This window comes from Pan troglodytes, chromosome 11, assembly GCF_028858775.2.
Source record: "Pan troglodytes isolate AG18354 chromosome 11, NHGRI_mPanTro3-v2.0_pri, whole genome shotgun sequence".
NCBI lineage: Eukaryota > Metazoa > Chordata > Mammalia > Primates > Hominidae > Pan > Pan troglodytes.
Window position 1 is genome coordinate 10176673 of NC_072409.2, and position 22665 is coordinate 10199337.

General features: G+C 53.4%; 3 protein-coding genes across 26 annotated transcripts in view; 1 reads left to right on the forward strand and 2 right to left on the reverse strand.

Annotated features, from left to right (window-relative positions):
* Window positions 1-1169, reverse strand: part of SWI5 (SWI5 homologous recombination repair protein) — a 13623-nt gene extending 12454 nt beyond the window's left edge. For 2 of the 3 annotated variants that reach the window (XM_016946368.3, XM_016946367.3), the window contains exon 1: window positions 1029-1169. In XM_016946368.3, coding sequence (XP_016801857.1) covers window positions 1029-1117 — 89 coding nt within the window. In that variant the 5' untranslated portion in view covers window positions 1118-1169. The remainder of the gene's footprint in view (window positions 1-1028) is intronic. The other variant, XM_054659164.2, reaches the window with a different exon arrangement.
* GOLGA2 (golgin A2) lies at window positions 415-20734 on the forward strand. Of its 6 annotated transcripts, XM_009457376.2 has the most exons (27): window positions 415-632; window positions 2550-2672; window positions 3651-3731; window positions 8008-8112; window positions 8370-8413; window positions 8533-8596; window positions 9017-9076; window positions 9260-9340; window positions 10209-10247; window positions 10514-10564; window positions 10653-10746; window positions 10843-10949; window positions 13438-13496; window positions 13826-13967; window positions 14774-14863; window positions 14970-15077; window positions 15272-15359; window positions 15729-16066; window positions 16342-16455; window positions 17141-17386; window positions 17470-17545; window positions 17982-18091; window positions 18348-18566; window positions 18654-18756; window positions 18839-18945; window positions 19021-19177; window positions 19265-20734. In XM_009457376.2, the coding sequence occupies exons 1-27, from the start codon at window positions 549-551 to the stop codon at window positions 19477-19479; spliced, it is 3105 nt and encodes a 1034-aa protein (XP_009455651.1). In that variant the 5' UTR covers window positions 415-548; the 3' UTR covers window positions 19480-20734. The 6 variants fall into 6 exon arrangements, with proteins under 6 accessions (XP_009455651.1, XP_009455652.1, XP_001156160.2 ...); XM_009457377.2 differs by lacking the exon at window positions 9260-9340; XM_001156160.6 differs by lacking the exon at window positions 3651-3731.
* Window positions 20735-21318: 584 nt separating this feature from the next.
* Window positions 21319-22665, reverse strand: part of DNM1 (dynamin 1) — a 51805-nt gene continuing 50458 nt past the window's right edge. For 7 of the 17 annotated variants that reach the window (XR_008537339.2, XM_054659162.2, XM_016961765.3 and 4 more), the window contains one exon: window positions 21319-22561. Coding sequence is in view for 9 of the 17 variants with exons in the window: in XM_054659162.2 (XP_054515137.1) it covers window positions 22489-22561 (73 nt within the window). In the remaining 8 variants the exon portion in view is untranslated. The remainder of the gene's footprint in view (window positions 22562-22665) is intronic. The other 10 variants (XR_001721028.3, XM_009457353.4, XM_003312286.6 and 7 more) reach the window with 2 other exon arrangements.

Sequence of the window (22665 nt, forward strand, 5' to 3'; positions counted from 1 at the left end):
TGAGACGGGGGTTGTCTGGAGCACTGGATGGGAGTCTTTGGAGGTGATTTCTGGGAAGGGAGAGTCTGGGGCAGGGCTGTGAGGAGTCAGGAAAGAAACTGTGGAGTCCCTTCCTCGCCCACCTCCTGAGCCCTGGGGTCCGAGGCCCCCGGATCAGGGGGTTCAATGGCGCAAGAGGGTCCAGCGCGGGAGTCGGAGAGCGACCTCTCAGGTGCACCGGGCAAGGAACTCTGACCCGGAGCGTGAACTGGCGCACAGAAAGCTGCGCGCGCACCCAAGGAAAGCCGGCCCCGCCCCTCTCCCGAGGTGGGCGGGGACAGCGGTTGCGTGCGCAGCTTTTGTTGTGACGCCACAGGTCCCTCTGGCCACGCCGCTGCCTAGCCACGCCCCCTTCCGCTTCATATTTCTCATTGACCAATGGGCTTTGATCTTTGAGGCCACGCCCCCATTCTGCGCTCTAGTATCGCCCTGGTTACGCCTCCTCTGGCTCCGTAGCACAGCTGCGCGGTGGCTGACTGACTTCCGCAGTGGTTGCCGGGATCGCGCTGATGTGGCCCCAACCCCGCCTCCCTCCCCGCCCCGCGATGTCGGAAGAAACCCGACAGAGCAAATTGGCCGCAGCGAAGAAAAAGGTAAAGTGCACCGGGTCGCGGCCCCCCGACCCAGCCCCAGCCCCACTCCGATGGCAGGACCATGGCCAGAGTCCCTGCCACTCCTGAGGCACACCGGGCTGGGCTCCCCACGGCGCGTCCGGGCTCCCCCACCAAAGTCTTGTCAGTCAGCCCCGCCCCCTCAGCCGCCCAGCCCCCGCCCTCGCCAGTCGCCCCCGGGTGACTTTGGGCTGGTGCTCCCGGGGCTCCCCGCTCCAGACTCGGCCCTCACCTCCTGCCCCCCGAAGTCCGACCTCCCTGGGCTCTTTGGGCTGGCGTCTCCAAGGACCTAGGATCCCAGCAATTCAGCCCCTGCCCTCGCCAGTGACTTTGGGCCCGTGATTCCCGGGGCCCCCCCGCTCTAGACTCGACCCTCACCTCCTACCGCCCCAAACCGGACCTCCCGGGGTTCTTTGGTCTCGCGTCTCCAAGGACCTGGGTCCTGGCCCTGCGGTCCCCTCCCCCATCGCGGAGCGGCGACTTGGACGTCGCGCTGATGTTCCCCCTAGGAGTGGAATGTAGTGACGTCACAATCCCCCTCGGAACCGTAATTAGTTGCGCGAGACCAGTCTTTGATCTTAGGACCCAGTCCCCTAAGTGTTCTCATCCCGCTTCTGGTTCCTCTGGTCACAGCATAAATTTCCAGCTGGAAGGGGATTGGGGACTATGGGACCTAGGAGGGAGAGGTTTCAGGCTGCCTTACACCCTTAACATAGACATTGACAGTGTGAAAAGCCTACACTTCACCCGTGAACTCAAAACATTGGCAGTATCTCTGGGTGGCAATGTGAGAATGGGATTGGTTTGGTTTTCCCCCAGGCTTCTACTCTCCAGAGAGACTTTAACATTTTTTTCTGACTTCTCCACCTCATATTCGAATTCTCCATGGTTCTGGGACCAGAGTGCCCTTCAGTGGTCTCTGGAATGAGATCTGCTTATCTTCTGTGGAACAGGTCTTGGGAAACTGAACTTGACAGCTTGAATCTTCCTCATATCATCTCAACCTGGGGTACTTGGAGTGCCACAGGATAAATACGGGGCATCTTTCTGAAGCATCAGTTTCCCTTTATTCTCTTGAGAGAGAAAAAACATTAATGTACTTAGGGATGACAGTCACATAAATTTCTAAGAATATACCAGACTTTTCTCTGAAATGAGGCTTGGGTTGTCCTCTTTCTGTTAAATTCCCAGGTTCAACAGAAAGGCTGCCTTCTGCCATGAGGATACATTGATGTAAAAGTTTGAGAGGCATTGGTGCATTTCTTAACATTAACGTGTGAGGATGTATGACTCTAAACCACACGGTGTACAGTTCCTGCCGACTTAATGTTCCGGCCCACATTTTAAGATACATATTTATTTTTAGAGAGGGGGTGTCACTGTGTTGCCCAGGCTGACCTTGAACTCCTGGCCTTAAGTAATCCTCCTGCCTTAGCCTCCCAGGTAGCTGGGACTCCAGGCTTGACTTCTCCACCTCATATTTGAATTCTCCTTGGTGGAGTGGAATGTAGTGATGTCGCAGTCCCCCTCGGAACCGTAATTAGTGCGTGAAACCAGCTTTTGATCTTAGGACCCAATCCCCTAAGTGTTCTCATCCCGTTTCTGGGATGAGAGGTAGAAAAGTACCTCTGCCTCTGGTTTTGGCCCCTGGCAGCTGCTGATTTGTGGCAAAACCCCAGAGCTTGGAGTCAGAAGACTGAGTTTAAGTTCAATTCTTGCCTTTTTTAAGCCATGGTATCAATCCCTCTCAGTCACTAAGTGATTGTGACAAGAACTTGTGGAGTTGTTAGTGGCATTAAATCAGATGGTATATAAGAGTATTTTGGAAAAATTGTAAAGTAGGATGTAACTGTGGGGGCTTGTAGATCTCATGAGTATTATTGCTCTTCTTTTCCACAGTTGAGAGAATATCAGCAGAGGAATAGCCCTGGTGTTCCTACAGGAGCGAAAAAGAAGAAGAAAATAAAAAATGGCAGTAACCCTGAGACAGCCACTTCTGGTGGTTGCCACTCACCTGAGGATGTGAGTCTTGGATGGCCAGGCTCCTGGGGACAGGGGGCCCAAGGGGCAGTAGAGGGTAATTGTTATGATTGTGGAAGAACTGTCGGGTACTGATGAAGAGTTCTGGGTTTGTATCCTACCTGTCCATCTGCTAGGGATGTGATTTAGGGCAAATTGCTTGAGCTTTTTGGGCCTCTCTTTTCACAACTATAAAGTATTGTTTTACTTGTGAAGTTTAAATGAGATTTGTTATTGTTGTTTTTATGTTAATCCCTAGTACAGGGCCTGCTGTCCTAAACACCCAGGACACCCAGGAAATGGTAGTTGCTGCTTCATTTTCCTCATCTCCAGTCTCAAAGGGAAGCCAGGCCAATGAGAACAGCTACTTGCCATCAGGCTATCCCTTTAGGAGTCACTGAAAGGGCCCCAGGGTGTGGTGAGGAGAGTCCCAGGTGCTAGGATTAGGGGAAGATCTAACTTTTGAGTTCATCTTTGCCACCAGCTTGCTGCGTGACCACAGAAAAACCACTTCTTCCCCTGGGCCTCAGTTTCCTCCTCTGTGAGGTGACATTGGATAAGATCAGTGTCTTTCAAACTTGTTTTTTAGCTGGAGCCCCCTTTGTTCAAGTGAACCCTTACTCAGAAGTCTGGTTTTTAAAATGGAGGTGGAGGTTTGTAGTTCTACTAGATTCATTGCCCACATCCTGGGCCTAAGGAGAAGGGTCCAAACAGGATATTAAGAGCTGCATTGGTCAGGTGACTCTACTCTATGTGACTGCATCGTTCAGGGGACTTTTCCATCTATTTGTTTCTGCCCCTGGCAAGGCAGCAGGTGGCCATTTGGAAGGATGGCACAGGCCATGGTATTGATCTCCTCCACTCTTCTTATTTCATTTCCCTGAACCCACATCTTCCTCCTTCCCTGACTTTCTTGCCTCTCTCTAAGCCACTTCTACCTTTCTCCCCCTGCCCTTGTTTTTCCCTTTTCGCCTCCTGTAGATTCAGGACATTCTGAAGGTGCTGGTGTCCGACCTTAACCGTTCCAATGGGGTAGCGCTCCCCCCATTGGACAAGTGGAAGGTGAGGCAGTGCCGAGACCCCTCTCTGGCTTGCTCTCTCCAGCTGTGCATGCCCCTGAGGCTTCTCTGGTTTGGGGGATACTTTGCCTCTGGCTTATTTTATGTTGCTGCCATTAACCTTCCGCCTGTTTATGTCCGCTTCTTCACCTGCTTGATTGATTGGGTTTTTATTCTTCCCCCAAATCTTTTATCATCTTGGAGAAGGTGAGACATATCTTAAAGTTTAAAAGTTTAAAGGTAATTTGGGAATAACTTTCAGAGCAGGTGTGTGGGATTTGGGGCTTTTTTTTCTTCTTTTTTTTTTCAGAGACGGAGTCTCACTGCCCAGGCTGGAGTGCAGTGGCACAATCTTGGCTCACTGCAACCTCTGCCTCCTGGGTTCAAGTGATTCTCCTGCCTCAGCCTCCTGAGTAGCTGGGATTTCAGGTGCCTGCCACCATGTCTGGCTCATTTTTGTATTTTTAGTAGAGATGGGGTTTCACCATGTTGACCAGGCTGGTCTTGAACTCCTGACCTCAAGTGGTCCACCCACCTTGGCCTCCCAAAGTGCTGGGATTACAGGCGTGAGCCACTGCTCCCAGCCTGGGATTCTGGGATTTGGGCTTTTGAATGCCCAGTGTGGGTACTCTCAGACTAGGAGAGATGAAAAAAAAAAAAAAAACACAAAAAAACCAACAGACCTTTAGGTTTTGCCCTAAAGGCAAAGATCAGTAAACCACCTAGAAGTTAGTGTTGTTTTTTTTTTTTAAATTAATTCACTTTGGTTTAAGAGTAGGGAACAAAGGGTTAAAAGAAAATGAGTTCACATTATAGTTGGAAAGATTGAAGCTATTTTTTCAGAGGAACTAACTGTAAAAGTTGTGAGGTTAACCAAACAGATGAGTGACCAAGACGTTCTGCCCCTAATCTCTCCAAATGGACATTTAGCCATATTCATTGGGCTCTTGACAACAAAGGCACTTTGATAAATAAACAGTGGAGAAAATAGATGAACAAGGTAGGCTGCACACCGAGGGAGGCAGACTCCTCTGAAGGAGGCAAGAGAGAATTTTGGAACATTCCAAATGCTCAGCTCGGGGGGAGGTTGGTTCCAAATGGACTCCAGGCTGGAGAAGGTGGCATTTGAAGCTGGCTTGAAGATTAAAGGTGGGTAACATTAATCCATATGGGGAGTGGGGGAGGCAGGGGGAGCGGTGAGGCCGTGGCCAGAGTGTGAACTCACAGAGCACCTTTCAGGAACACAGGGAGCCTGGTGGGGGGCAGGGCATGGAGGTACACAGGGCTGGGAGACAACCTCCTCTGGCTGTGATTTGGCATTTCTTCCATCTCTAACTCACCTGGGGGACTCCTTCCTGCCAAGCCAGAGGAGCAGGGCACGAATAGAGCCTGATCCTGTTGGAGATGGGTATGGGGAGAGGGACTGAGACAGAGCAGCCTTGGCTGCTGTTAGAGAGTTGTCCAGTCTCATACCTGTTACCCTCCAGTTGATCAGGTCTGTCCAGGTGCTGTGACTCACCTTGCCAGCTCAGAGGAGACGCTGAGTGGTACGGCTGGGGAGCACAGGCTTAGAGGTGACCTGCAGCCAAAAGCATTTGGCTTTTGCTCTGCCAATGGTCCAGTGGATTAGGGGGTCTTCAGCCTGTTTCCTAATGCTCTGAGATTCTGTGCCAGCCCAGGTCCCTCTATTCTGGAAACAAAGGCCTAGATCCCCGTATTTCCTTCTTGCTGTTTTGTTTTTGTTTTTGAGAAAGAGTCTTGCTCTTTCTCCTGGAGTGCAGTGGTGTGATCTTGGCTCACTGCAACCTCCCCCTTCCGGGTTCAAGTGATTTTCATGCCTCAGCCTCCCAAGTAGCTGGGATTACAGATGTTGCACCATCACGCCCGGCCATTTTTTTTGTATTTTTAATAGAGTTGGGGTCTTGCCATGTTGCTCAGGCTGGTTTCGAACTCCTGGCCTCAAGTGATTCACCTGCCTTGGCCTCCCAAAGTGCTGAGATTACATGTGTGAGCCACCATGCCCAGCCCCTTGCTGTTTTTATACCTTCTCTATATCCGTAACTGTTTCCAATGTAGGTTTTGTTTTTTTTTAATTTCTCATTTTTATTACCATGTAAGTTTTCTACTCCAGGAATGCAGGCCTGTGATCGTAGTATCCTGAGCGGAGCTGATAACATTTCCAGAAGTAGGGAATAATGGAGAGAGAAAAAATATCTTAATGGGATGGGACATTTTGAGGAGAGTAGGCTTTTTAAAAAACTCCATCTTGGCTACAAGACTTAAAATTATGAAATAACTTGGTTGCTCACAAAATAATCATGCTATGTGTGTCAGAAAGTCCTCAGAAAAATGCTTTTTCAGCCAAGTGCAGTAGCTCATGCCTGTAATCCCAGCACTTTGGGAGACTGAGGAGGGTGGATCACCTGAGGTCAGGAGTTCAAGAGCAGCCTGGCCAACATGGTGAAACCCCATCTCTACTAAAAATACAAAAATTAGCTGGGCGTGGTAGCGTGCACCTATAATCCCAGCTGCTTGGGAGGCTGAAGCAGGAGAATCTCGAACTCAGGAGGCGGAGGTTGCAGTGAGTGGAGATCTCGCCACTACACTCCAGCCTGGGCGACAGAGTGAGACTCCATCTCAAACAAAAAAAAAAAAAAAGAAAAAAAAATTCCCTTCCTCTGAGCATTCTTGTGTCTAATCCTAGAGATCAGTGGGAACCGAAGATGCCAGGAGGGCCCTAAAGCCTAGCAGGGTCCATTGCTAGGAGTGCCAGCCTTCCCTCAAGGCTAATGCCTGGCCAGCAACTGAACCCTTGCTCTGACCTATTAGATTCAGTTGTAGGCATTGTCAAGGCAACACCAGGTTCCATGGTCACAGTAAAGTTGCAAAGATGCAAAGGCAGCTTGGCTCATCTTCAGTTCCACCAGCCTCTGCAGCACTTGCTCTAAGGAGGGAAGCAGATTTGGGTTTTCAGAAGCCAGGGCTGAAGGGTCCAGTGAGCGCGCAGTCCTTTCCCTGGAGAGAGGTGTAGCCACTTCTCCCAGACCCAGCTTCCGTGGCCAGGCCCTGGCTCCCTGGTGTTTTTCTCTTGTCCAGCTTAGCTGGTCAGCCAGCTTTTTCCATTGTCTGCCCATCTGGCTTGTCAGATATTAGAAGATCTCTAGAACCAGAGGCTTGGGCCAAGAGTAAGGTCAGAGCCTGGAGAGAGGCTGGGTGGGGCTCTGATCAAGCAGGGAGGTCCAGTTGGGGGCAAGGGAGAGGCTCCACATGACCCCAAGTTCTGAATCCCAGGATTGTCCTCAGGTACTATTCCCAGGAAAGAGGCCCTACAACTTCCAAGTTGCCAAGAGCCACAGGGAAGATGTCTTACCTTTGTTTTCTTGGGTAGTTTCTTGGCTGGGTAGATGTTTTTGGAGGTAAGAGGTCGGGGTGGGGGTGTTGGCCATGGTTTATCCTCTTTTTACCTCCAGAGAGTTGGGGAGAGGCTTCTAGTTGGGCAGCTTTTTTTTTTTTTCCCCTGAAAAGGCCTGAATCAGAAACATGGCCAGTAGGCCAAGTGCAATGGCTCACACCTGTAATCTCAACATTTTGGGAGACCAAGGTGGGAGGATCACTTGAGCCCAGGACTTTGAGACCAGCCTGGGCAAGATGGCGAGACCACGTCTCTATAGAAATTAGCTGAGCATGGTAGTGTGCACCTATAATCTCAGCTACTAGGGAGGCTGAGGTGGGAGCATTGCTTGAGCCCAGGAGGTGGAAGCTGCAGTGAACTATGATTGTGCCACTGCAGGGGAGAAGGGAAGGGAGGAAAGGAGGAGACAGGCAGATAGCTACATTGTGCATTGCCCAGACAACTACTTCCTCATCACCATCCTCTGCCCAGTAGGGGCCCAGTGAGGGTCACTCTGCAGCACAGACTGGCCTTCTGGAAGAACAGTGCCTTTCTCCTCCCTGACTTTGGCACACCTTCCTCCTGCCTGCTGTGGCTGCCACAGGTCAGAGCCTGCTGCTGTCTTTTGCTGAGCTCCAGGGAGAGCGAGGTCCTCGTGTTCATGAAGGAGCCATGCAGCCCCTGCTTTGAGCTTTGGCCATCTGAAATGCTGCCTAGCAGCCCAAGGCCTGGGCAACCAATCCACACCCCTGAGTGGCTCCTAGCATGTGTGACTGTCACTCTGACTGCAGCAACACCTGTCCTACCTGTTCCACACCCTTGTGTTCATAGCACTGAGGCACCTTCTCTCCCGCATGGCCCCCTAACCCCCTGCTCTGTTCTGTGACAGACACCCAAGGACAATGCTGCTACTCTACAACCATCTGATGACACCGTGTTACCTGGCGGTGTCCCTTCCCCTGGTGCCAGTCTCACTAGCATGGCGGCATCTCAGGTTTGTGCCTCCTCCCCCTCTGCCCACTGCCCTCCTGTACCTATTATGCATTATCTTCTCCTTTCACAGGCAGCTTGTTCCCTAGGGTCAAGGGCCCTTCCTGGGGACCGGGCTGGGGGAAGGCTCAGACTGGGCTTTTCCTTGAGGCCTGGGGAGATGGAAGATTGTTGGAATGAGTTTGGGAGCTTGACTCACCCCATCCTGGGTGATGCTTACCAGAAATTGAATGACCATCTCACACGTTTCTTCCCAAACAGAATCATGATGCTGACAATGTCCCTAATCTCATGGATGAAACCAAGTGAGTGTCTCCTGTTGGGGCAGCAGTCTCTAGGCTGAGAGAGTCAGGGAGGCCACTGCCCATGACCTTCTTTCCCATTGAGCCACCTGCACCCCTGACCCCTGTGTCTCCATCCCTAGGACTTTCTCATCAACCGAGAGCCTGCGACAACTCTCCCAACAGCTCAATGGTCTTGTTTGTGAGGTACCTCAGGAACTGAGGCCGAGAGCGGGGTGGGGGGAAGGGAACTATGATAGAAAGAAACTGAGGCAGGGATTCACAAGAGAGAGGGAAGATCCTGGGACCAGCCAATATGCTGGGCAGTGTTAAGGAAGTCGCCTTTTCCCTGAGCCTTCTCCCTTGAAGTTGTGCACGTGAAGGAGTTGGACCCCATGACTGGTTGCATCATTGTATCCTGCTGCAGAAGCACTGGATGAGAGCTGCTCGGGAGGGAAGGACGGTGGGGAAATAAGAACCATGAGAGAAGTTGGCACAAAGGGGTTATGGGACAGAGGGTCCAAGTTAGAAAAGAAAATGTTGCCAATTGCTGGGGAAGAAACGAAGTCAGAGGGCTTAGACACTGAGGGGACAGAACATCTCCATGTGCACTCTCGTCTCTTATAGTCTGCAACATGTGTCAATGGGGAGGGCCCTGCATCGTCTGCTAACCTGAAGGATCTGGAGGTAAGAGGCCCTGGGCCGTGGCCCAGTGACCCTGCAGGCCAGCCCTCCAACCTCCTCCCACAGCGGGGGCTGGGTGCCCCTCTGCCAGCTGAGACAGCCCACACACCCCCCAACCCTAATGATTGCTCTCTCTACCTCTCCCCCCAATCCTCCTCCAACTCCTCCTCTCTGCATGCGCCTCAGAGCCGGTACCAACAGCTAGCGGTAGCCCTGGACTCCAGCTATGTAACAAACAAACAACTCAATATCACGATAGAGAAATTGGTAAGAGTCCAGTGGGGTCCCCTGATTCCATGCTGCTAATCCTGGGCTCCAGTTTCCCCTTGGGACCCTGAAGAAAGGGGCAGGGGGCCCCTGGTGCCAAGGGCGAATGGGGAGCTGGGGGGCCCAGGCCTCAGCTGGAGGGACCCCAGAGCACGGAGCATGCAGCATGGCTCTTCTGTTGCTGCCCTCTTTGCCTACTCTCTCTTCTCTAGACACCCCTGCTCGAGTCCTTGCCACACACGCCCTGGGGTTGTTGCCTCTTGGGGAAGCGCTAGCCTGACTGGTTGTCAGGAGCCCTGTATTTCTGCCCTGACTCAGTCCTTAATTTGCTCTTTGATTTGGGACAAGCCACCTCTCCTCCTTGGGCTTGCATTTCCTGAGGAGGTAGAGTTAGAGAGTATCAAAGGTCTCTTAGCTCTGAGAGTCCAAGATTTAAAGGCCCATTAGAACGTAAACCTCAGGGCCAAGGGCTCCTGTCTGTCTTTTTCTGTCTGGTATCCCTGCTATTAAGAACCGTACCTGGCCTGTGTGTGCTCAGCAAATGTTTGTTGAATGATTACACCTTTCTAAATCACAAACTGGCAGAGGGTGGGCTTTTCTCACACTCCATCTCTAGAGGTTTATGTTACTGTCCTTTCAAGAGAATCGAGATTCAGGCTTTCAGTTCTGTGGCTGTGGGCAAAAACCAACAAAGACACAAATCCCCTTTCCTTGAGAGCCTGAGGAGAGTTTACCAGTTCGTGTTCCCGTTGGGTCTGAGAACTTTGCCTTTAAAATCCATTCCTGGCCCCTGCCTACCCGTTCCTGGTCTGGGGAATAGAGTTGAGGGGGCCACCCTCAGTCACCTTCCTTTGACTCTTCCCCACAGAAACAACAGAACCAAGAAATTACGGATCAGTTGGAAGAAGTAACGTGATTTCTTTGTTTGCTCACAACATGACTGCTGGGTTTGGGGGGCACTCAAATGTAGAGGCCTCAGTCTCGTCTCACCCACTCCCAGCCTGGGGAAGAAGGCTCACCCCCCCAGATTCCACCCCATCCCCACAGGGTCCCTGATAACCTGGTCCCATGGGTGGGCCTGTCCTGGGACATTGGTGGCATTCTGGGGGCATGTCCCTTGCTGTGCCGTCTCTGCCTCCCCCTCGTAAGAGCTCTGTCTTCCTCTTCCTATAGGAAAAGAAAGAATGCCACCAAAAGCAGGGAGCCCTAAGGGAGCAGTTACAGGTGAGTGGAGGGTGTGAAGTTCCGTCCTGTCCTCTGGAGAATGTTTCTTTCCTTCTTTTTCAGCACTTGCTTGGGTTTCCTCCCAAAGGTTCACATTCAGACCATAGGGATCCTCGTATCAGAGAAAGCTGAGTTACAGACAGCCCTGGCTCACACTCAGCATGCTGCCAGGCAGAAAGAAGGTGGGAATCTGGGCACCCCATCATCCTTCAACCTGGCACTTTGACAGGCCTTTAGGGGGAGTCCTTTGGGCCCCATCTCAACCTCTCTCATTCCAGGAGAGTCCGAAGATCTGGCCAGCCGCCTGCAGTATTCCCGGCGGCGTGTGGGAGAGTTGGAGCGGGCTCTCTCTGCTGTCTCCACGCAGCAGAAGAAGGCAGACAGGGTGAGTCCAACTGCCTGCCCCGTCCCCTGGCATACTGGCTTCCCAGATGGAGGAGTTAGCCTAAAGGTCCCTTCTGCAGGGTTGACTGTCCTGCCTAGAAGGCAGCATGGGCCATTTGTCACTGCTTTTGTGTGTGGTTGCTAGAGGCATCCTGGGGCTGAGTCAGCTGCTGTGGGTGAGTTTGGGGGCACTGTGGGGAGTGAACACTGGACGCAGAGCTCGGAGGCCAAGTGCCCGCTGTGCCGTTACCTGGCTGTGGCCTTGGTCAAGTCCTAGGTGGGGGAATATGGTACTTGTACTGTGAAGGTACAGAAGAGTATCTTTAGTATGTTACCATTTGTGTAGAGAGAGGGAACGTGTGTGTGTGTGTGTACCTATGTACTATGACAATATACATAAAACGTGTCTGCATGGATTCATAAAAAACTCAGGAGAGAGGAACAGCACGGCTGGAAGATATTTCCCTTCTGCACTTTCGGAGTTTTAGACTATCTGAATATATCATCCTTTCAAAAATTGAACAAAAGATAATTTCCCCCTTCCTATTTGTGCCCCCACCCTCGGGGAACAAATGAGCTTAGAGAGTCAGATATACCTGGGTGTTCAAATCCGAGCTCTGTCTAAGTGATCTTAGGCAAGCACTTAACCTCTAATATTCTGTGTTGTCCATCTACAAAATAGAGGTAATAATAGTAACTGTCTCATGTGGTGGTTATGAGGATTAAATGGGATTGTTAGCATGGTACCTGGTGAAGCATTCAATAAAGGTTCAAACAGTGGTAGTAATAATGATAATAACAATAGCAATATTATCTGATCTCTCTGGGCCTCTGTTAGCCAGCCGTAAATTCGATCTTGGCCAGGTGTGGTGGCTTACACCTGTAATCCCAGCACTTTGGGAGGCCGAGGCAGGTGGGTCAACTGAGGTCAGGAGTTCGAGACCAGCCTGACCAACATAGCAAAACCCTGTGTCTACTAAAAATGCAAAAAATTAGCCAGGTGTGGTGGCGTGCCCCTGTAATTGCAGCTACTTGGGAGGCTGAGGCAGGAGAATTGGTTGAACCTGGGGGCGGAAGTTGCGGTGAGCTGAGATCGTGCCACTGCCCTCCAGCCTGGGTGACAGAGGGAGACTCTGTCTGAAAATAAATAAATAAATAAATAAATAATAACAAAAATTCGCCAGGCATGATGGCGCATGCCTGTAATCCTAGGTACTCAGGAGCCTGAGGCAGGAGAATCACATGAACCCGGGAGGCAGAGGTTGCAGTGAGCCAAGATGGCGCCACTGCACTCCAGCCTGGGTGACAGAGGGAGACTCCATCTCAAATAAATACATATATACATACATACATACATACATAAATTCGCTCTCTCTCCTTGTTCCTTCCACCCTTACCAAGTCCTTTTTTTTTTTTGAGACGGAGTCTCACTCTGTCACCCAGGCTGGAGTGCAGTGGCACCATCTCGGCTCACTGCAAGCTCTGTCTCCCGGGTTCATGCCATTCTCCTGCCTCAGCCTCCCGAGTAGCTGGGACTACAGGCACCTGCCACCACGCCTGGCTAATTTTTTGTATTTTTTTTTTTTTTTTTTAGTAGAGACGGGGTTTCACTGTGTTAGCCAGGATGGTCTCGATCCCCTGATCTCGTAATCCGTCCCCCTCGGCCTCCCAAAGTGCCAGGATTACAGGCGTGAGCCACCGCTCCCGGCCACCCTTACCAAGTTTTTTTAAAAACAAATGAGACCAGCCGGGCGCCGTAATCCCAACACTTTGGGAGGTTGAGGCGGGCGGATCACTTGAGGTCAGGAGTCAAGACCAGCCTGGCCAACATGGTGAAATCCCCTCTCTATTAAAAATAAAAAAATTAGGCCAGGCATGGTGGCTCACGCCTGTAATCCCAGCACTTTGGGAGGCTGAGACGGGCGGATCACAAGGTCAGGAGATCGAGACCATCCTTGCTAACACAGTGAAACCTCGTCTCTACTAAAAATACAGAAAAATTAGCCGGGTGTGGTGGCGGGCGCCTGTAGTCCCAGCTACTTAGGAGGCTGAAGCAGGAGAATGGCATGAACCCGGGAGGCGGAGCTTGCAGTGAGCCGAGATTGCGCCACTGCACTCCAGCCTGGGCAACAGAGACTCCATCTCAGAAAAAACAAAACAAAACAAATTAGCCGGACGTGGTGGTGCACGCCTGTAGTCCCAGCTACTCAGGAGGCTGAGGCAGGAGAGTCACTTGGACCAGAGGCAGAGGTTGTGAGCTGAGATCGTGCCACTGCACTTCAGCCTGGGTGACACAGGGAAAACAACAACAGCAACAACAACAGCAACAACAAAATGAGACCATGGGCTTGGAAATGCCTTGAAAACATGTCAAGTGTGATTGAGAGTGAGGAAGTGTTACTGTGGAGTACTTACTGTAGCTGTTGTTACTGGTTGGCCAGCTGCTCCTCTGCCTGCTATATCCTGACTTAACCTTTCTGTATTTACAGTACAACAAGGAGTTAACCAAAGAGAGAGACGCCCTCAGGCTGGAGTTATACAAGAACACGTAGGATGGGGGATGGTGGGATGGGAGGTCTGGGGGCCCTCAGCATGGGTGGTGTGCTGGGAGGTGGGGGGTACAGGTAAGCATGATGAGGTAGTCATAGAGGTGTGCATGTGTGCCCAGCAAAGCTCTAGTGCCAGCTGTGCCACTGACTCATGGTGTAGCCTTGGGTAACTCGTGTCTTTTCTCTGGCCTGTACATGTGACTTTTGATTCCTGGGGTTCCTTCCAGTGCCACAGTTCTGTGGTTGTGGGGCAAGGGTAGAGGGTGGATCACCAAAGCAGTCCTTTCTGTTCTTCGTTCATTCCTTTCTCTACTGCCTCTGGCCATAGCCAAAGCAATGAGGACCTGAAGCAAGAGAAATCAGAATTGGAAGAGAAGCTTCGGGTCCTAGTGACTGAGAAGGCTGGCATGCAGCTTAACTTGGAAGAATTGCAAAAGAAGTTAGAGATGACGGAACTCCTGCTTCAACAGGCAAGAGGCTGCAGCCCCATGGGTGGTGGGAGCGCCATCCAGCTGGGGCCATGGTCTAGGGATCATGCAGGGCATGGGGAGACTCCAGCCAAGAGCTGGAAAATTTGGGTCCTTGTTCCGGTCCTGGCATAAAATCCTCTAGAGAGTGCTAAAAATCTACAAATTGGGGACCTGGGGAATCAGAATCTTAGGGTTAGGGCTTAAGACAATTTTTGTTTTGTTTTGTTTTGTTTTAAAGCATCATGGGTGAAAACCATTATTTTAGAGATTACATTTATATGGCTAGCTCATGAGTCTGTTTATTTCCTTCTGAGGTTCAAGCCAACACTTTCACTAATAATAGAGAGTAGAGATCTTTTTTTTTTTTTTTTTTTTTTTAGACGGGGTCTCGCTCTATCACCCAGGCTGGAGTGATACTTACTGCAACCTCTACCTCCCAGGCTCAAGCCATCCTCCTGCCTCAGCTTCTCAAGTAGTTGGGACTACAGGCGCACACCACCATGCCTGGCTAATTTTTGTATTTGTAGATACGGGGCTTTGCCATGTTGCCGAGGTTGGTCCTGAACTCCTGAGCTCAAGCAATCCACCCACCTCAGCCTCCCAAAGTGTTGAGATTACAGGCATCAACCACCATGCCTGGCCTGAGATCTTTTTAAAATTATTTTTTATTTCTAAAGCAAAGAAACTTGACAGCAGAGTTGTATTGACTGAGTTGCACATTGAGCCTAGCCCTAGCCCTTTTAAGGGGCACTATTTGGAACGGCCTGGGCTCCCCAGATCTAAACTTCTCGCTCTTCACCATCCAGTTTTCAAGCCGGTGTGAAGCCCCTGATGCTAACCAGCAGTTACAGCAGGCCATGGAGGAGCGGGCACAGCTGGAAGCACACCTGGGGCAGGTGAGGCTTTGCAGGGGAGGGATGTAGAAGGAAGATGACACCAGATGGCCAGGAGTAGGTGACAACCAGTGACAATCCTTCCTAATTTCTGTGGCCATTCTTGCAGGTAATGGAGTCGGTTAGACAACTACAAATGGAGAGAGATAAATATGCGGAGAATCTCAAAGGAGAGAGCGCCATGTGGCGGCAGAGGATGCAGCAGATGTCAGAGCAGGTGAGACCTGACCCTTCAGCTCCCCCTCAACCTTAGATAGGTCACTTGATCTTTCTGGGCATCTGTGAAATGGGAGGAGCACAGCCAGAGGTGGTCATGGGTCTGGGCTTTGTGGCGGTGGGGGCAGAGGGAGATGGTAGCCTGTCCAGCCACCAGCCCCTCTCCAGGGCCCTTTCCTGCTGTGCTTTGGGCAGGTGCACACATTGAGAGAGGAGAAGGAATGTAGCATGAGTCGGGTACAGGAGCTGGAGACGAGCTTGGCTGAACTGAGGAACCAGATGGGTAAGCTGGGGCTGGGGTGACCTGGGAGCAGGAATGGTGTCAGAGGGCTGTGGGGGTGGTTTAGAATGCCCCAGGGAGTTGGGTGGATGGAATGGCTTTGAGGCAGAGGGAAAGAGGTCTGTGCCAGGAGATGGCAAGTCTCGTCATCTCCATGAGCCTCAGTGCCCCATCAGCAAAGACGAAGGAGTGCCTGTTGTCAGCCACCCACAGTTGTCGCTATCGGAAAGTGGTTTGGAAGATTGGCTAACATCCGGGTGCGAGGAATCATCAGCAGGGAGGCCAAGTTTGGGGAGCTTGAGAGGAGGTATGGACCAAGAGGAGGGTTTTTTTGAGAATCCAGAGGCCCTTATTGTCTGCGTCCTTTCTCAGCTGAACCCCCGCCCCCAGAGCCCCCAGCAGGGCCCTCCGAGGTGGAGCAGCAGCTACAAGCGGAGGCTGAGCACCTGCGGAAGGAGCTGGAGGGTCTGGCAGGACAGCTTCAAGCCCAGGTGCAAGACAATGAGGGCCTGAGTCGCCTGAACCGGGAGCAGGAGGAGAGGCTGCTGGAGCTGGAGCGGGCGGCCGAGCTCTGGGGGGAGCAGGCGGAGGCGCGCAGGCAAATCCTGGAGACCATGCAGAACGACCGCACTACCATCAGCCGCGCACTCTCCCAGAACCGGGAGCTCAAGGAGCAGCTGGCTGAGCTGCAGAGCGGATTCGTAAAGCTGGTGCGCTGCCCCACCTGGAGAGCCCGCCCTCCTCCCTAGCCCTCCAGACCTTTGTTTTCCCACCTGTAAAGTGGGGCAGTGTAGCCCTCACTTGAAATGGTACTTCTGGAGGCATCTGTGAGCCAGAGCCCTGCTCCGATGGCTGTGGGGGAGAGGGGATGATTTTTCTAACCTGCCCCCACCCTTCCCGGTGCCATGGGAGGCAGACACCAAGGCAGCAAGTTCTGGGGTCTCCAGCTGCAGTGGGTGGCCGCTGATTGCTTCTCTCTGTCCAGACTAATGAGAACATGGAGATCACCAGCGCACTGCAGTCGGAGCAGCACGTCAAGAGGGAGCTGGGAAAGAAGCTGGGCGAGCTGCAGGAGAAGCTGAGCGAGCTGAAGGAAACGGTAACCCCGCCCCATCCAAGAAGGGCTGGGAGGCGGGCACCAGCCTCTGGGGAGGGGGTGGTGTGAGGCCAGAGGCAGCTCCAGCCTGGGGAACAGGTGACCCCAGCACCCTCCAGGGCAGCCCTGTGACTGTTTCTTGCTCCCTGCCCTCTGACTTTTAGAGGTGGATAGCTTTGGGCTCCTCTCAGGTCTGGACATCATCGTCCCAGCTAGAGGCATGGATTTCTCCCAATCACAGAGGAAGAGACAGCGGCATAAGAGGCTCCTTAGATTCAAACTGGATTCTGGCCTTTGCTCCACTGGTCATCATTCAACTACTTTGCATCTCTAAGCCCCAGTTTCTTTAACTTAAAAAGGAAGTTAGCATCTTCCTTGCAGAGGTGCTGAGGATTCAATGAGATAATACGTGGAAAGCATTAGGCATGTAGCACACTTAGCAGATGGTGGTTGGCTCCCTCTGCGTTTCCACCAGTCTGTGGCCTACGGTTTAAATGGTGGGAAGAAGGATGTGAAATTTGAGGCTGGGGAAGGAGGCATGAGGCTCTAGGCAAGGGAGGCAGTCACTTAGGCCTGGAGCAAGGGGCCAGAGGTCTGGGCAGGTGACAGAGCCCTCGCTACCCTATTTATGGGCCCTGAATCTGGAAGCAGGCCACCACCTGCCCTCACGCCCAGGGTCTTCCTACAGGTGGAGCTGAAGAGCCAAGAGGCTCAAAGTCTGCAGCAGCAGCGAGACCAGTACCTGGGACACCTGCAGCAGTATGTGGCCGCCTATCAGCAGCAGGTGGCCACCTATCAGCAGCTGACCTCTGAGAAGGAGGTGCTGCATAATCAGCTACTGCTGCAGACCCAGCTCGTGGACCAGCTGCAGCAGCAGGAAGCTCAGGGCAAAGCGGTGGCCGAGATGGCCCGCCAAGAGTTGCAGGAAACCCAGGTGAGGGAGTTGGTGAGGGCAGGGCCCCGAGGGGACAACCTGGCAACCTCCATGCCTTCTCACTCTCTTTCCTGGCCCCTTAGGAGCGCCTGGAAGCTGTCACCCAGCAGAATCAGCAGCTACGGGCCCAGTTGAGCCTCATGGCTCACCCTGGGGAAGGTACGGGAACCTGCTCACAGGAAGAGGAGAGAGCCCCAGGAAGAAGGGGGGACTGTTAGCAGCGTAGAATTGAGGAGTTGGAAGAGACCTTTAGAACAGCTGGTCATTATGCCAACTGGGTGTCCACACTAAGTTCGGCATCAATATGGTGACTTCCTGGGAGCAGGGCACTACCAGCTTACCTAAGGATGGGTGAACTGGCCCAGGTCAGAAATGAAGCAGGTCAGAACTCCCATGCTGATCGGTAGTGGGACTGCACCTAGGCAGCATAGCGAGCCCTTGGCTCTTAAAAAAGAATAAAATAAAAATAAAGAACAGATGCTTATTTCCCTCTGGGGAGGGGCTGGCCCAGGGTTACACAGTGAGGGTGGGGGCAGAGGTGGGCCCACTGTACCCTTGTTGGGTTGTCTGATGACCCCTCTGGCCACCCCCATAGGAGATGGACTGGACCGGGAGGAGGAGGAGGATGAGGAGGAGGAGGAGGCGGTGGCAGTGCCTCAGCCCATGCCAAGCATCCCGGAGGACCTGGAGAGCCGGGAAGCCATGGTGAGGCTGACTCCCCGTCCCCAACCTTTGCTGCCTCCCTCTCTGGTCCCTCCCAGACCCCCTTCTGCTCTTGGTTTCCCGGCCTTCTGATTTCTTCGGACCCTCACCCCTTTCCTGGGAGCCAGTGGTGAGACACCATTTCACTTGGGACCAACAAGTGCACCCTCTGAGGCCCCAAGGGAAGGGCTGCTCTCTACCTCCCTGCCCTGTTCATCCTATATATCCTCCTACAAGAATGCACCCCTCTTGCCTGCAGGTGGCATTTTTCAACTCAGCTGTAGCCAGTGCCGAGGAGGAGCAGGCAAGGCTACGTGGGCAGCTGAAGGAGCAAAGGGTGCGCTGCCGGCGCCTGGCTCACCTGCTGGCCTCGGCCCAGAAGGAGCCTGAGGCAGCAGCCCCAGCCCCAGGGACCGGGGATGATTCTGTGTGTGGGGAGACCCACCGGGCCCTGCAGGGGGCCATGGAGAAGCTGCAGGTGAATGAGTCCCTCCTGGCATGGGTCAAGAAGGGTGGGGGCGGGGCAGGTCGCTGCCGATATATGACTCCATTATTTTGGTTCCAGAGCCGCTTTATGGAGCTCATGCAGGAGAAGGCAGACCTGAAGGAGAGGGTAGAGGAACTGGAACATCGCTGCATCCAGCTTTCTGGAGAGACAGACACCATTGGTGAGTGGGAGGCCAGGGCACGGCAGGAGGAGCTGCATAGTGGTCGGAGGGAACCCAGCATCTGAGCCCTGTCCTCCCGCAGGAGAGTACATTGCACTGTACCAGAGCCAGAGAGCAGTGCTGAAGGAGCGGCACCGGGAGAAGGAGGAGTACATCAGCAGGCTGGCCCAAGACAAGGAGGAGATGAAGGTAGGGTGTGGAACATCTCTGGGGGTGGAGGTGGGCACGGGCATGGGCATGGCAGCTTAGCACCCCTCCCTCCAGGTGAAGCTGCTGGAGCTGCAGGAGCTGGTCTTACGGCTTGTGGGCGACCGCAACGAGTGGCATGGCAGATTCCTGGCAGCTGCCCAGGACCCTGCTGATGAGCCCGCTTCAGGGGCCCCAGCCCCCCAGGAACTTGGGGCTGCCAACCAGCAGGGTGGTGAGTAGAGCCCTCGGGAGGGGTGGGCAGGCAGGAGTAAGGGAGGGCTCGCGTGGCACTCAGAGCCCTGCCTCTCTCTCTCCAAAGATCTTTGCGAGGTGAGCCTCGCCGGCAGTGTGGAGCCTGCCCAAGGAGAGGCCAGGGAGGGTTCTCCCCGTGACAACCCCACTGCACAGCAGATCATGCAGCTGCTTCGTGAGATGCAGAACCCCCGGGAGCGCCCAGGCTTGGGCAGCAACCCCTGCATTCCTTTTTTTTACCGGGCTGACGAGAATGATGAGGTGAAGATCACTGTCATCTAAAAGCCGGCTACTGTCAGCAAAGCCTGAAGAAGTGGAGCTGGATACCCTGCCCCCACCATATCCCTACCATCCCTTCTCAGTCACCCCTTTACCCTTACAGTAGCAAGCATAGACCCCTGTCTAACGGGGGTAGACAGGTGCAGATGAGGTGAAGATCACTGTCATCTAAAAGCTGGCCACTAAATTAAAAAAAAATTAAAAGTTATGGGATTAAAAAAAGTTATGGGATAAAAAAGGTTATGGGTAACTTATGGTATAAAAGTTATGAAAAAAGGCCAGGTGCAGTGGCTCACGCCTGTAATCCCAGCACTTTTGGGAGGCTGAGGTGGGTGGATCACCTGAGGTTGGGAGTTCTAGACCAGTCTGGTCAACATGGTGAAACTGTGTCTCTACTAAAAATACAAAAATTAGCCAGGCATGGTGGCACGTGCCTGTAATCCCAGCTACTCGGGAGGCTGAGGCAGGAGAATCACTTGAACCTGGGAGGTGGAGGTTGCAGTGGGCTGAGATCACGCCATTGCACTCCAGCCTGGGCGACAGAGTGAGACTCTGTCTCAAAAAAAAAAAAATTATGAAAAAAGTTATGGGATTAAAGAAAGTCAGGATAAAAATTTTAAAAAGCAGGCCACTGTCAGCAAAGCCTGGAGAAGTGGGGCCGGAGGCTCCGCCCCCATCATGTCCCTGCCACCCCTTCCCAGTCACCCCTTTACTCTTACAGTAGCAAATAAGACCCCTGTCTAATGGGGGGAGACAAATGTGTAGACCCTTAGCCACCTTGGCCAGGGCTGACTCCTTAAATTTCTGGATGATGATGATTGTTATTTAATAGCCAGAGGCTCATATAATTGGCTTGTTTGGAAGAGGCCTCATGGCCTCCTTACTCTCACCAAAGCAATTTTTCCCTCAGGGGGGCTCCCATCTTCTTACACAGAGAGGCAGCTGAGGCAGGACAGTGGGGCTAACTGTAGACCAGGCGAGGGCACGGGCTGCTGGGGTGGCCCCGCTTCCCCAGTGTACATATTGTATCTGTGTAACATTTTGTATATTCCAGGGGTAGGGCCGCCCCCTGTATCATACCTAGCAGAGGTTGGAGCTGGCACATGGGGAGGAGGTTCTAATAATTATTTGGGGCTGGGAAACTTATTTATTGATAGCATAGGACAGAGGAAGGAGGCGGGGATGGGGTCGTGGCGCCCTGGTGATGCGACTCCTGTTTATTTTGCTTTTTATTTCGGAATAAATGGATTTAGCCATACTGCTCTGCCTGATGTGTTCCTGTTTCTCTCACTGGGTCCTGGAGTTTGTGCCACTGAACAGGGAGCCCCAGAGTGTCTGAGCATGTGCAGCTGGGCTGTTGGGACCTTCCAGGCCTGTTACCTGTATGCTGCCTGGTGACATCTCGGGGATTACACGGGGACTACCATGGTACCTATGGGGACAGTTTGGCCCCGATGGCCAACAGGCTCAGAAGCCTGATGGAGCGGTGGCCAGGAAGACAGGATGCCAGCACCCAAGGGCACTGACTTCCATCCAGCCCAGGTGTCTTCCATTCTGTCCCCCTGCCTCCCTCGCCTGCCTGAGCCTGGTGGCCTGTTCTGTCTGTCCCTCCAGAATGCCGGCCGCCCTGCCGGCGCCCTCCAGGCTGAGTTAATGGCCCTGCCCCCTAGTGGCCAGAGCCCGCTTCACAGGATGAGAGCCCCCTAAGCTCCAGGGGCTTTCCAGGAAAAATGTCCCTTGGAAAAGATGTGGTCTTTTCACCACCCCCAGCAGCACCCTAGTAATGGCTTAGCCCTTCCCCTCCCCTGAGCTCCAGAGAGAACACAACCAGCAGAGGAGACATTCCCCATCATCCAGAAATGGGTTTTATTCTCAGCCGAGGGACAGCAGGACTGGTAGAGACTGTCAGGCCACACGGCTGCCTGCACAGCACCCCCATGCTTGGTAGGGGGTGGGAGGGATGGTGGGGGCTGGCTGTCCACAGGCCGGGCATGACAAGGAGGCTCACTGGAGGTGGCACACTTTGGAGTGGGATGTCGGGGGACAGCGTTCTCTTGTAGTTGGGCCACAAGACTCCACAAGGATAGCACAGTGACTGATTCCCAGCGCTAGAGGCGAGGCGGTTGGCCATGTGTAGGTGTGTATATATATGAGTATTTATAGATATTTATAGAACAGGGCAAGGGCATACCACAGAAGGGGCACAAGTTTTCACCAACGGTCACGCCTGAATGTATCAGCTCACCACTACAACAGATTAAGTCACAGATGAAGGGGGCTGGCTTTGGGGCTGGGGGAGCCACTGTCAAGTCACAGGACAGCCGTCCAGGCAGGCTTGGAAAGGGAGGTCTCCGAGAAGAGGAGGGATCTGTTTAGAGGTCGAAGGGGGGCCTGGGGCTCTCAGGACGGGATGGACTTGCCTGACCCGATCGGCTGGCAGTTGGAGAGAAAGCAGAGAGAAAATGGGAGAGAAAAGCGAGGAGAGAGCTGGTAAGGCAAGCGCAGCACACGGCCGGCCGGGGCCGGCCGCGCCGCAGCAGTGGTGGGAGGGCCGGGGAGGGGAGGGTGCAGGTGTGGGTGTGGCAAGGTTCCTGGAAAAGGGGCTGGAAGGGAAAGGGGAGGAAGATGGAGGGAGGAGCCGTAGCTTCACAGATAGCGCCTGGGGGCTGTGGCGGCCCTCCCCACCCCACACACGCTGGCCTCTCACATGGCACCCAGGCAGGGCACCCGCAGTTCAGGCTGATGCTCGGCCCCCTCGGGCTTCCCTCTTCTCTGGTCACCCTGTCTTCCAACCCACTGGCCTGGGGCCACCCCTTGCCTTGGGGAGCCCCATGCAACAGCCACCAGGCCTGATAGAGAAAGAACACTGCTTGAACCAGGAGGGTGAAACTAAAAGGGATGGCTGGAGGGAGCGCCGGAGGCCCCTCTGGGTGTTCAGAAAACCCAGGACCCTCTGAAGGGACCCTGGGGGAGGCAGGGAGGGCAGGCAGCCAGATGCCAGTGGCCATAGACTTATAAGTCTAAGAGGGGAGCCTCAGCTGGTCGGGGGGCTGCAGGTCGCGTAGGTGAGGCTGGGCCCTTCCTGCTGGGAAAAGCAGAAGAGCGAGAGTCAGTGGCAGGAGAATGGGGGGTGGGCTCACTGGGCGGAGCCCAGCTGGGCCAGCAGGCACGGTCGTCCCCTTGGCTGAA

Bases quoted from the DNA above. Each gene is read 5' to 3' on its own strand.
- GOLGA2 (XM_009457376.2), top strand. From the start codon at position 549: ATGTGGCCCCAACCCCGCCTCCCTCCCCGCCCCGCGATGTCGGAAGAA. The intron at 10,248-10,513 runs GTAACGTGATTT...CTCTTCCTATAG, and splicing joins TTACGGATCAGTTGGAAGAA to GAAAAGAAAGAATGCCACCA. The intron at 15,078-15,271 runs GTGAGACCTGAC...TGCTTTGGGCAG, and splicing joins TGCAGCAGATGTCAGAGCAG to GTGCACACATTGAGAGAGGA.